At 43.0% G+C, this 13,992-nt stretch overlaps 1 protein-coding gene across 6 annotated transcripts in view; it reads right to left on the minus strand.

Moving 5' to 3' along the window:
• Nucleotides 1-13,679, minus strand: part of SRGAP1 (SLIT-ROBO Rho GTPase activating protein 1) — a 195,575-nt gene extending 181,896 nt beyond the window's left edge. For all 6 annotated transcript variants that reach the window (XM_075600380.1, XM_075600379.1, XM_075600378.1 and 3 more), the window contains exon 1: nucleotides 12,515-13,679. Coding sequence is in view for 5 of the 6 variants with exons in the window: in XM_075600379.1 (XP_075456494.1) it covers nucleotides 12,515-12,581 (67 nt within the window). In the remaining variant the exon portion in view is untranslated. The remainder of the gene's footprint in view (nucleotides 1-12,514) is intronic.
• Nucleotides 13,680-13,992: the final 313 nt, after the last annotated feature.

A 13,992-nucleotide genomic window follows, 5' to 3' on the forward strand; every position in this document is an offset into this window, starting at 1 on the left:
TACCCAGGCACCTCGGACGTGTGCTGGAGAGGATGTGGTCAAAGGGGGGACATGCCCCATATTTGGAGGGCATGCCCGAAGATCCAGAGGTTCTGGACTAGGATCCAGAGTCTCCTGATTGAAACTTTGGATTTGGAGGTCCCCCTGGACCCCCTGACGTACGTGCTGGGGAAACCAATTAAAGACCTTCCCGCCCCTATAGCCAGACTTTCCTCGGCGATCCTTACGGCCGCCAGATGCTGCATCGCAGTGGCCTGGAAACAAGTCAAGGCCCCTTCCAGGAGAACAGTAATTAAAAGAATAGACGGGGTCATGAATATGGAGAGACTGACAGCCATGTTGAAACAAAGAATACCTCAATTCTATAGAACCTGGGAGCCTTGGCCAGGTTCGGGGGCCCCGACACTGATGCAAGCCCTGGTCCAAAACTGATACCCTTGGGGACGAGGGCCGATGCGCCCTTCCCGCCACAATCCCTTCCCTCCTCTCTCCCCCTCTTTTTCCCCATGTCGTTCCCAACTATCCACCCGTCCTTCGTCATCCCCTCTCTTTTCACTACTGAAAATAGAAAAAAAAAAAAAGGTTTATTGTGTGTCTCAGAATACCTCACTGCCATGTGCCTGTATTTTACAACGATTTGTCATGCTATGCTGTGAATATTATATCAATATCTACATGTATGTGCTTTAAAAGACACCAATAAAGAAAAAAAATATTTAAAAAAAAAAAACTACGACCTCCTTCTTGCTCCCAAAAGTTTGCACATGACGGGACAATGATGTGATCAAGTATTTAAAACACTAAGCCGTGTAACCAAAGAAACTAGGACACTACTACAGGATCATAAATGAATGCAGATTTCATATATTTTGGTGTGTCCTACTACAGGGGTTCTCAACTCCAGTCCTGAAGACACACAAACCGGCCAGATATAAGTTAAGATTAATATCCTGGCTTCAGCACAGGTGGGTCAATCAGTGGCTCAGTCAAAGACTGGGCCACATGTGCTGAAGCTGGGATATCCTTAAAACTTGACCTGTTGGTGACCCTTGAGGACTGAAGTTGAGAGCCTCTGTTCCACTAGGTTGCATGTGATGGATGAATGGTGGTCCCCATAATGTCTGCAAACAAAAACCGCAAAAAAAACGATGTAACTCACTTTGAGGAGTGACAATCTGTCTCATCACCAAGACATCAGCATGCAAGAACCATCCAGGGCATTTGTTTATCATGCAAGTATAAGTTTAGATAAAAAATATTGGGCACCAACCAGCTACATTTAACTATCTATTAAACACGCCACTATCCTTCCTTCACTTTCTACCCTCGGGGATCTGCACCTTCAACTCTTATACTTGGTAAAAATTGTGCAAAAATCCCTGAGTGCATCAATAGTAGCCAATATCTTTTTATTCAAGACTAACTGTTTTCATGTGTAATAATCTCCTTAAGTGGAGCAGCCCTTAGAAAAAGAGCAGTCTTTGAAATATATGGTTTACGGTCAAATAATAAAAAAGTAACACCTACCATTGACGTACTCATTATTGCACAAATGCCAACACAGAAATCTTTACCACAAGGATGGCTGATCGATTCGGTGTACAACACATTGAAGCCAAAATGGCAGACTTGCCATGTGGTGATGTTACTTTGGGTTTTAACCCCTCTAGACCTCAACGGCTGTCAGGTTTTAAAGGATATGAGCCACCTGTGCTGAAGGGATATCCTTACCCCGACTTGTTGGTGGCCCTTGGACACTGGAGTTGGCCACGCTTGGTGTTTGTCATGAGTGCCAGGGCACCAGTGGCCTTTATGGCGTTTCCTGTACATCATGACGCTGCTCATTTTGTAAGGGTAGATACCACAAACTGCTCTCTCCCCTCTTTTGCTTGAGGTCAAAGCAAGTGCCAGAGGAGGGGGATGTGGCCAGGAAAGTGCAGGACCCTCTGGCACTGAAGGGGTTAAAAATCAGAACAAACATGGCAGGCAACTTAGTTTTATTGTACACGATCCAAATGAATAAACTTAATTCACTGTTTGTCACCACAACTAAACCTTGGTGACAAAATGCAGTCCACATATTAGACCTCAAACCAGTTACAGGGCTAGAGTTCATTCAGCTATTTTTTCAAATAGCAATGCAAGCACCATTGAGGCCCCTATACATTAAAAAAAAAAAAAAGGTATAAACAAGTACATCACAGTGTAGGGTTTCATTTGACACATCGAACATTGCCGCCTTTCTGCTACCGGCCATTATGTAAAAAAGAAAGAAAATAAAAAGCAGGAAGGATATAATCTATTTTTCAAATAGTGGTGGCCTTTAATTCAGAGCTAAAATTATATTGCACTCGCTTAGTTTTAGCAAAAGCGCTCAATTACTTAAAATTATTTCGCACTGTTAAACTAAAATGAGCAAATCATGGGACCTTGTTTCGCTGAATAATTCTGGATTTGTTTCCAACATTCTCCAAAGACTTCTGAAGGACATCAGTTTCTTTTTTTGTTTTTTTTAAACAACACCATCAGCACTGCTATTTGTTTCAATACCGAAATGGAAATGCAATGTTAACCTTGTCGCTGCTATAAAGATCCAGACACACACGGAGCTGAATGACATTCTATTCAGCGACGGTGACTCCCTCATACCAGAAATACTTACAGGTAAAAGTTGCGCTGGGACTTGCTGATATTTAAATCCCCTGCATCACATGGGAATCACTGTCCCAGAATGCCCTGCTGTCTCATCTTCACAGTTTATTGGCTCAAGTTAGGGCAGTGACACATTCATCTGATTCTACTCTGCCATATTGTTGTATCCCAGGCAGTAAGAATTTTAGACCGATGCTCTTCCATCGAGAAAGAAACGTGAATGTTTACGAGGAGCCAGCAGGAATATAAATATCCCTTTCCCCTCGAATAAGGGGGGTTGTACCTTTAAGAGGAGAAGTCCCTCTTAGGGCCAAATAGCAACAACAAGTTCAAGAGGTTAGATCTAGGAAATTGATGCCTTATTTTTTATTTCATAAGATTAAAAGTTAGTCTGTAAATTTAAAATGACACAACAGGGACTTCTCTAGCAGATCTGTTTTGTATGTCAGTGTGCTCAACAAAACCTTGCGCTGGGAAACACCCAATTCCTACCCATGTGTCTAAAATGTCCGACAATGGCAGAGTGGCTTAGGGTAGCGGGAACACTTCACTGAAAAGCATTTCCCTAGAGCAAAATAAAAACTTGATTAATCTCCAAAGAAATCAAAAGCAGACATATCTTTGCTTTAAGCAGAATTACATTTTGTTCCCCCCTTATTTTGTGGTCAACGCATGCACAGAAAGACATTTAAAAGAATGGGAAACAATGGTAATGATCAGATGATAGGAGCCCCAGGAGGTGAATAACCTTCCTCATCCATGTATGTATAGATTTCTTTTTTAAATGTACAACAGGACCACCTTGTATTCTCAAGTGCATTCCTGGAAGAATGTTTAATGGGTGCAAAGTCTTCACAATTAGACCCCTATTCAATACACTAAAGCCACCTTTATCATGCATGGGGAGACTACTGGACGCTGCACAAATGCACAGGACAGCATGCACGTTATCAGAAATAAGCAGCACACCAACTTCATCCCTTCCTCACGGGAAGGGATGAAGTATGGGCACAATGCTTGGCTACAAGAGGGTGGGGGGGGGGGTGAGAAACAATGTGACATCTCAGCTGGCAAATGAGTACCTGAGAAGTGACTTGCTTAACCCCTGCTCTGCACTGTGTTGCTGGTCTCTGCGGCAGTGTCGGGGTTAAGGGAATTAGATCAATTGCAGACAGCAATCCTGAAGGCCAGCGTGGTCACATCAAAAGTAAATGCAGCTTCACTGTTGCATATTCCACACTGCCACGTTGATGTTGATTAAAAGCAGGCTGCATGCTTTATTACATAGCTTCAAAATGTGAAGGACATGTACACGTGCTCTGTAAGAGATCTGTACCACAAAACGCCACAGTACTCAATGTGAATATAGTGCCTTTTATTGTCATGTCTGATTAAATACACCGCGTGATGACAGAATACCAAGGCATTTTATCTACAGCATCAAGTGCCGACAATCTGAAGCCAAAAGAAAGTACTGAAATGGGCCGTCTGTACTGGCCCAAACATAACAGATTTACTATGCACAAACCATGCCAACAGGACAGAGGCGCATAGTATTAACATACAGTAAACACTGGAAGTGCAAACTGTCAGATGATAACAACTAATTGGCACAAGTCAATATCAAGTGGAATCATCTGCTTCTCATGAGGCTGACTGTACATCAGCTCGCTTGCTTTTAGAGCAGCATGGCACCGCTTGGCTTCATCTTCGCAGTCACAAAATTGGCAGCTCTCATTTAACATGACTGGTAAATAATTCAGTGAGTACATTTAATGCAGCAGTCCTTGCCACTTAATTATTTGTAAGGTGTATTGCCTATTGTCTTTTCATGTGTACCTGCCTATGGACCCCCAAACTCCAGGTTCCTGAGAGGGCTTCCAGGAGTTTGGGGATTTACATCAGCTTCAAGTGACCCCCCCCCACCACACATACAATACATGTAAAATATATAGCAACAAAAAACAAGATAGGTAGCGCTAACTAAATATAAATGGTGATCAAGATAATAAAAAAATAAAAAAAAAGGGAAAAGAAACAAATATATATATATATAGCCACATATAAGAGGCTGCCACTGATACAAATCTGACCCCCCGGTCAGAAATAGACAGATAGAAAAGAAAGATGTATCTACGGCGCCTAGCACATGAATATTATATAATATAAAAGGATATATACACACTGTTTTAAACAATTTCACCATAAACCATTTCTTTAAAAAAAAAAAAAAACATCCATTATACTGTGTACAGCAAATAAAAATATCACTTGTGAGCACATTCACGTATCAGACAGATCATTATCTCCTAACATACAATGCAGCCAAGAATTCTGGGAAATGGTGTGCTCATTTGCATGTCAGTGTCACGTTTTGCCTCATATCCATTTTAAGCTTATACCTCACTTATTTCACAGCTTTGGCAGCACAGTCTGGGTTAAAGAAGTGCATAACCAGTAAACCTGCTCACAGACAGCTATTCTGACCTTTTGGTTCTCATCAGTGCGTTTGGTCACACACCGAGTGCTCATTTGTATGTCATTACCCAGAATCCCTGGCTGCTGTGGAAGCATTGCTTGCTAGGAGATTATGAGTTGCAGACATGAAAATATAGCCACAAGTGGTTTTTTTTTTCATTTTTTTTTTAATTGGCTGTATAATTAAAATAGATGTTATTTCTGTTTAAAATAAAAAATGTACTTGCCTCATTTGATAAAGCTTTTAGATACTCGCAATGATGTGTACTTGAATAAAGTGCAAACTTGGATAGTGTATGCAGACAGCTTACACTGTTACAGCACAAATGATACTGCTTCTCTATTAAACATGCCTCGGCTGAGGGTGATCAAAATTCATTAACACTGGCAGACTACAGTAGCTCGGAAATGGTGAAGAAATATGTGCGCGTTTATTTCATACCATGGAATTTAATTAGTACACACAAGTTTGTCTATGTACAGCTATACCACTTCTGCCTTGTAGTTAGCCATCTGCATTGAGCTAAAAGGCAAACAAGAACAATACATTTTCACAAGGTTTTATGTGCTTTGCATTATATGATTTATCTTATCCACCTTAATTAGCATTATACCTCGGTAATATGTTTTCAACAGCCCAATAAGAATAAAAATAGACAGCTACTGTACACTGATCCCCACTACCCCCTCCCCCCCCCCCCCCCGAACCTCCCCTCCCCCCCTCCCCCCACCTGAAGATAATGGAGTTGCCATAGAATTTCCATTGTCTGGGAAAAGCAGCAATGAAAAAGCGGTCATCTAAATGGGAATACTCCATGACCCTTAGATATCCATCAATTTCCAGCTCAGCAATATCATAAAAATGTAAAACTACTGTCTCTTATCTGACCTGGTTACTGGCAAACAACAGCATACTGTATAGAGAGACGGGTATGTTGCGGATTCTAGGTTTCATTAGCCATCTTAGGTTGAGTGACATCTCATGGGACCAACATGACATTCCTTTATAGTTCTAGCAAGAAATGGTCTTTACAGACCACAAATGCACCTTCTCCAATATCTGTAGGATTAAAAAAAAAAAATAATAATAATTCTGGTTTATAAAGCTCATGTATGGCAACTTCACTTAAGAATGTGCAGAACGGTCTCCCGGTGGGGTTACTGGAATGCTTCATTTTCCAGGAAAATATACATCGTAAAAACAGAACCCCTGAACATATTGTGATATCTGAGAGTAGTAGGGAACTGCATGCACAGGGAACTAATGCCTTAAGACAAAAGGCAGCGAAATGTACCTCGTGATGCAGCCAGAGGAAAGGGATCGTTATGTCAAGCTGTGTTAAGCGGTTTAAACATGCTGGGTTAAAAATTACTCCATTTAGTAACATTAAGTGTTTAACACTTACCCTTTTTTTTTTTTTTTAAAGGAGCTGCTTCTACGTTTTTTTTTTTTCTTTCAATTTGCAGGGTAGAAACTTGGGGTCCCCGAGGCAAACACCGCTATTTTCAGCTACGGGGACCCATGGGTCCTGAAATACATACCGGTGAAGTGACCGGGTTTAAATTTCCATGTGGGGAAACAAATGGCTGCTGACCCTCAGGCCAATAGGAAGCTGCAACGTCGGTTGTGCCATCCTATTGGATGGCCATTTAAATACCGGGAAGCAATACTGGTATCTTCCCCGCAAGTATCTCAAGAACGGAAAATAGTGCGGTTCAGCTCTGAAAAACACCCCCCATTACAATTATGAATAATAATATTTATTTAAAAAAAAAATTAAAATGGATTGCCCCTTTAAAGAGGCAATCCAAGTAGTTTACCCCCCTCCCTTTTTTTCTAATACAGGAATGAAGCAGGGGGTCTCCGTGGCTGAACCCCATTTATTTCAGCTCCGGGAACCCCCTGCTTTCAGAGACACTTGCCTCCGTTGCCGATGGCCACTCCAGGGTTCACTATATGGCAGATTTTCAAAGCGTCGCGGCCCTGTGGGCCAATAGGAAGCAGTGACGTCATCAGGTGCGGCTTCCTATTGGCCCAAGTGACCGTGAGCATTAAATTGCTGAGATACCGGCACCCCTTTTGGGGGGCAAGTATTTCAGGAAGCAGGGGGTCGCCGGAGCTGAAATTAATGGGGTTCAGCTCAGGAGACCCCATGCGTCAAACGTGTATTAAAAAAACAGCTTGGGTTTTAACTCCTTTGGTGCCTGGAGAGCACGAACAATGCACGGCAGGCCCCTTGGCAGTCAGGGGCTTAATGTACAAGTCTTATTATTTAATCATAGATGTGTAGAGCGCCAGTGCATCAGAAAGACAAGTCCTTAGTGTATTCGTAACATCTGAAGTTGAGAAGCTCCCAATAATCTGTATAACACAATAAAGTTACCCTAATAGGGTTTAAGGGACTAGTACTTAATGCCACAGGCACCAATAAAGAATAGTACAATAAATGTCCCATATAGTGAGAGTGAAGGGGTATGGCAACCCACAGGTATAACTCACTTTTGAATTGCAGAATCCAGGGGAGTTTTCATCAGCAGGAATAAATAGCGTGCAGTCCACCAGTAACAGGAGCAGGAACAGGAGAAAGAACGGCAGTGCACTGCCAAGAAAACCAGGAGGAGGCTCACGGCAGCAGAAGCAAAGATTTATTTATGCCATAAAAAGATTGGACAAAGGTCCCCCCCCCTAGCCCCAACAAGTAACCACCTACGCATTTCGGGCTCTATGCCCTTTCTCAAGGTGTCTCACCTTGAGAAAGGGCATAGAGCCCGAAATGCGTAGGTGGTTACTTGTTGGGGCTAGGGGGGGGGGACCTTTGTCCAATCTTTTTATGGCATAAATAAATCTTTGCTTCTGCTGCCGTGAGCCTCCTCCTGGTTTTCTTGGCCGTGCGCTGCCGTTTTTTCTCCTGTTATTATTTAATCAAGTTACCTGTTTTGCACACACAATTGCTCGTACGGTGTAACACGGAGCGGGAGGTATAATAATAATAAAAAATAAAAAAACAACACACACACCACCACACACACTTTATTTGAAGCAAAAACCCAGTTAATTTACGCTCCGGGAACCCGCTGCTTCTAGAGATACTTCGCTCCAAATAAGGTGCTGGTAGCAGCTCTTGTCAGCTGCCAGGGATCACATGGCTACTGTTCAAAGATTGTGTCCCGCGGGCCAATAAGAAGGCGTGACATCATCAGTGTGGCTTCCTATTGGCCCATGTGACGCGGGAGCTTTAAACTTTAAAGCCCAGCCGGAGCAGCTACCGGCACCAACTTCGGAAGCAAGCATCTCTGGAAGCAGGGGGTCCATCTCCAGAGACCCCCTGCTTCAATCGTATACAAAAAAAAATTGAAACTTGCAGGCTTGAATAGCTATTTTAACAGGCCACACTGTCCTTAATTCACTTTCATCCTAGGCAGCTATGTTGGTCATTCATTAAAAGCAACAACTCACGTAGTTGAATTTTTATTTTTTTCCTTCCGTGTTTATATAGGAGGGTTTTTTGGTGCTGGACCACAATTGTCCTAACACTTGGGGCAACCTTGTTCTGGGGGATAATTATCCAGATGTACGTACATTTACAGGAGCTGAAATGTCCACATCATTCCCTGTTGGTTCACAGGCAAAAAGCTGCTTAGCAACAACCTTGCCATGCACATACCCTCTACTCAAAAAGCATTCTCGCAGAACTTGAGCTGCCCATGTGTAGAAAAAGCACTGCAACTTGATTTCCTGCTTCTGACACCTACGATACCAACAACTGGGGGTGTCGTGATGGTGGTGTAATTACCCTACATTCACTGCCTTTGTAGCAAATGGCCATTAGTCCCAAAGAGTGAATATCATTATACTGCGGTTTTAGGATAGAGAACAGATGTTGAACTTTTTTAAGCATGAATGAGCCATGACTTCAGGAGCTCATTCCTTCCCTGCTCATTACATAGGAAGCATAATTCCTCTCTATGTGAAATGTTGTCTATTTTTTGTTGCCAGAACTGTATGTGGAGTCCGTTACAACGATAAACGTCACAATACATTTTTGTGTAGCAGAGTCACTACAGCATCACACACACACAAAACTGTTAATTAACTACTTCTTAAAAAGCTAAAAACAATGGATTGTGAAAATAAACATTATTGAATATGCTAAATATGATAGTTATGTTATACAATAACAAAGTATACCACCATAACATTGAGACAAAACATGCTGACCGTCATACATGGTTACAAAATTTTAAAAAAAGTTAATAATTGAAGATTTAACTATGTTCCATTTATGTCCCAATATCTTTAGATCAAAATATGAATATAAGATATTAAACTGGCAAAAAAAATACGTCATATGCATCAGAACACATACAGATACTGGACAGGCAATGAGAAATCCATGCTCAGAGTTTTAAACAATCACGGTTTGACATTGTGAGGGTCCCATGTGTACGATTTGACGTGATAGAGCACGGTGCCTTCTAGCTGTCCACCATGATCTCAGGCTATGCACAAACATGTACAGAGCACTAGAGCAGCGATGCGCAAAGTGGGGGCGGTTGCAATGGCCCCGTGCTCTTCCCCGAGGCATTTAAATTAAATGCCGGGGGGGGTTGTGCGAGGCCTCTGCAACCTCTACTTACCGGGATTCAAAAGTTGCTGTGACGCGGCATCAAATGACGCTGCGGTGTCATGCGGAGTGACGTCACACGTCCGTCTCCACGGCAACGGGGTCACATGACATCACCCCGCAGTGTCATTTGACGCCACCAAACAAGGTAAGTGGGTCGCGAGAGCGAGTAGGCAGGGGGGCGCAGCTCCAAAAGTTTGCACTCCCCTGCACTAGAGCACACTTGCTTGGGATATGTTCTCATCAAGTCAAACTCACTGAGGCCCCAATCCACCTTCCGTTCTATAATCTAAAGTAGTGATGCCGTTTTGCTAAATGATAATCATTCAATAAGTTACAATTAGGGGTCAATTACTATACATCTTCATTGTACTAGAAAAGTTTAGAATATAATTTTGCAATGGAGTGAAAGAAAGACGGCAGCAGATCTATGGGCGGAAGACAGCGCTGAACCATAATTAAATGCGGTTATGAACCAGTGTACAGAGCAATAAGTAAATGCTTCCTGCTTTCTAATTATTTTAAAATGAAATCCCTAAAATATTTCCATGACTTCATTCGTGATCATAGAAAGGCATGTTTAATATTATAGGAAAGCAGAAGGCGGCAGAGTTATGGCAATTATGGTTCACTGGAGCAGATGATTAGGATTTAGTGACGCCCACTTAAGACGAAAAACACAGACCTACAATTTACAGAGACAGGTACCTTAGAACATCCGCTGCCAAATGCCTCCCAAATCTATTCATCTCTTTTTCCACAAACTCACAAAAAAGTCACTAATTTGCAGGGTCTAATGTCAAACTACTGACAAATGTGAGAATACAGTTGGGCATAAAACCATGTCATACTCCATCTGAAATTAGTTTTTCTTCAAATTTACAAACCTCTTAACAAAAGCAATAGCACTGCAGGGCTACAGGGCAACGATGAACCCACAATTGGGATTCAAACTTAGGCCTTGTGACCATATAATGTTGAATAAAAACTTGTGTTTCAGCATAGTGCAGTGCATTATGGTCAAAAGGTTTTTTGTTTTGTTTTTACCTTAATTTGATCAGTTGTAGCTGCCAGTCCACAATTTATGTATAACTAATCTGGGATTATATTTTATCGTCATCTTTAATAGCTGCCAACACTTTTTTGAAACCGACCTTTACTATTTTCTTTTACCGTTCAATTACGAGCCAATGAAAAAAGTTGTTTAAAAAGGAATATTCCAATTAGCTATATTATACCTACTACGGCAACACAAAGTAGATCATAACAAAACAAAAAACACATCACTAGTCCTCAACACATTCAATATTAATAGTCCTTTACAGTTAAATCATTCATTGATCCCAAATCTAACCATCTCTTTTCCATACCCCCATCCTGAGGCACACGTACTGTCCCACAATGAGCAACCGCTTCACCGTTCGTTTCAACATTGCCTCTCATTCCCTCTGTATTGTAAACGCTCACAGACAGGGCCCTCATTACCTCTCTGTATCCATGTGTGCTTGTCTGCAAGTCTGTTTACGTAATATATACATACCTCTGCACCCACATTGTAACCTCACAGGATAAGTTAGTGCTTCACAATTATTAACGATAAAAAAAAAAAAAACTCATGAACAGCATCAGGCATGATTTAATGTCAAAAACTACTGTGCAACTCTTTAAATAGACAGACACACTGAACAGATATGAAAAAAAATGCAGGCAAAAAGAAAAGTCTGGACAAAAAAATAAATAAATAATAAATTAAAAAAAAAAAAAAACATCCCAATGAGTAATAAAAGTGCGAGACAATCTAAATTAATTAGTGATGGGGATTTAGCCAGTATGATGAGTCATTACAATTAATTAAAATAAACATATGCACATACTGCCAGTTACATGTTGCTCTTTAATATCACACATTTGAAAAGTGCAGGAAGGGGGGGGGGGGGGGGAGAAAGAGTGGCATAGGGGTAAATATACAAGCACAATTCTGGTCTACAATAGAGCAAGGGCAATTAACACCATCTAGCACTCCATACTGCTATGTAACCATCTCACACACTGACAGCCTCTGCCATATTATATTGATTGTTCTGTATGTTTCCTTTGTTCGGCTCTACTGCCTACTGTGGAAGCACAACAACAAAAATAGCAGATGAAAGAACATTTTAGTATTTTATTTCCAACAATTAGATTAGATTTCAAGGCTATTTCAGAAGCTCTAAACATAATAAAAGAGCAAACAATTCACGCACTTAAGTGAAAAGTGTGGAGTTGCTTGCATGCACCTATTTTAAAGGGACACGTCTATAGTTATTAAATTCCCGAGCTACAACTTTTAGATATTGATCAATTGTGTAAAATCATTACACATCTAATCCCTGCAGACAAAAACTATAGGGGATTTAACCAGTCAAGAATGTACAGTTACAAATGTCCAACAAAAACCAGAGTTGGTATCATCAATAGCCATCTCAACTCCTCTAGCCTCAATAAAATAAATATGAACGAAGATATTTGGTGAAGGTTGGAAGAAGCTACTGTTACAAACCATGTGTCCACTCAATAGGAATGTGGTTAACCAATTAGCCTTCCTTGAATGAACCATGGGCCAGGCATACTGCTCCTCTGGAAGGATTGTGTTTGATCAGCATCCACAGAATATGCAATTAACTCATCTCCATTAAGATTGCTTGGCAGGGATGCCATCAGCACCTGGGACCATCCAGACCATGTATACCACTGCCAGGGAGAACACCAATTCAGCTTACCTTTCACTTGGCTTTCATAGTCTGCTATGATCTCTTTGTCTTTCTTGAACCTGTTGGGGGTTGACATTTTCCAGTTGTGGTCTTAGCCCCGCACGCAAATCTGCAAACAGCCCCAAGTTTTAAATCCTGCCCAAGCTGAGGAGCAAGTTGTCCACAAAGTATCCTGAGATGTGTGGTCACTCTGCTGAAGTTTGCAGGAAGGTAGGGGCTGAGGTCAACAGAGGGGCCATTCTGGGAGGCCCAGAACAGCACACAGAAAAAGGCTGGCGACAAAGATAAGGGGGTAGAAGAGAACCCAATGAGAGAGGCGGCGGGGAGATCTTCACCCAAGAGAAGGGGACAGGACAGCAAAATAACCAAGATGGGAGGGAGATAACAGCAGGGACCCGAGAAAGAAGGGAACAGGAGGAGCACAAGGAGGGAACGAGCACACGAGAGGGGAAGGGAGCCCCTGTTGGACAGTGTATTTGATTAGGGAGCTATAAAGGCAAGAGGAGCACAAGAGAAACAGGGCTGATTTAGTGAAGCACCTCAGCAAGCCAGGGAGTGTTTCAGAAGAGAAAGGCAGCACAGTGACTGTGGAGCCGCCACACTGGAGAGTACAGGCTGAGCCGGGGTCAGGGTTATGAGGAGCACACTGCAGAGTACAGGCTGAGCAGGGCACAATGAATGAGGAGCACGGCGGCAGCAGCAGCAGCAGCACTAATGATCCGGCTCCCTCGGGGCTTAGTTTCCAGCACAGCGAGGTGATGATGAATAGCAGCCTCACTTCGCTTGCATTGCCCGCTCTGGGGACCGGCGGTCAGTGCGGTGGGGGTATCCGGACACAGGCTCCTCGCCTCCCTGCTCTCCGGGAAGGAGCACGGGGCTACCCCGCAGGACAGAGGTAAAGCACCCAGTCAGGGCTGAAGAAGGGAGGGGAAGGGTGTTTCCAAGGAGCCCGGCTCCAGCAACCAGTAACCCCGGGGCAGACCGGGCATCACACGGGACGAGTATCCGCGCTGCTGCACAAAGTTATCAAGCACCCCCTTGTGCTTCTTGATTCCCCCTCCGGGACCGCTCTGCAGCACCGCGCAGACACGGCGAGGGGAGGAAGAGAGAGTAGGAGGTGGCGTGGCCTCCCACACCCGCCTCTATCCCCAGCACAGCCTGGCCCTTCCTTCCTCTGACTGACAGCTCCTGCGGGCCAATCAACAGGCGAGGAACTGAAGCCGGGTCTGTCAATGTGCCAATGAAGGTAGAAGGTGGGCGGGGCTTCGGGGGTGGGCATTTGTGCTGGTTGCCATGGCAGCCAGAGGCCCCTGCCCTGCAGTGTCCTGCAGGCTGCATATTATACAGTGATGGAGAGTCATGTGCAGCCTCTGTCTCCACCAGGCTGGCTGTATGCACGACAGCTAACTCACTTTCAGGAACACAGATTGCAATGCAATCACTACCTTTTTTATTTCACTGGTATCTCAATGGGATGTTTAGTGTTG

Source organism: Ascaphus truei, chromosome 5 (genome assembly GCF_040206685.1).
Source record: "Ascaphus truei isolate aAscTru1 chromosome 5, aAscTru1.hap1, whole genome shotgun sequence".
Taxonomy (NCBI): domain Eukaryota; kingdom Metazoa; phylum Chordata; class Amphibia; order Anura; family Ascaphidae; genus Ascaphus; species Ascaphus truei.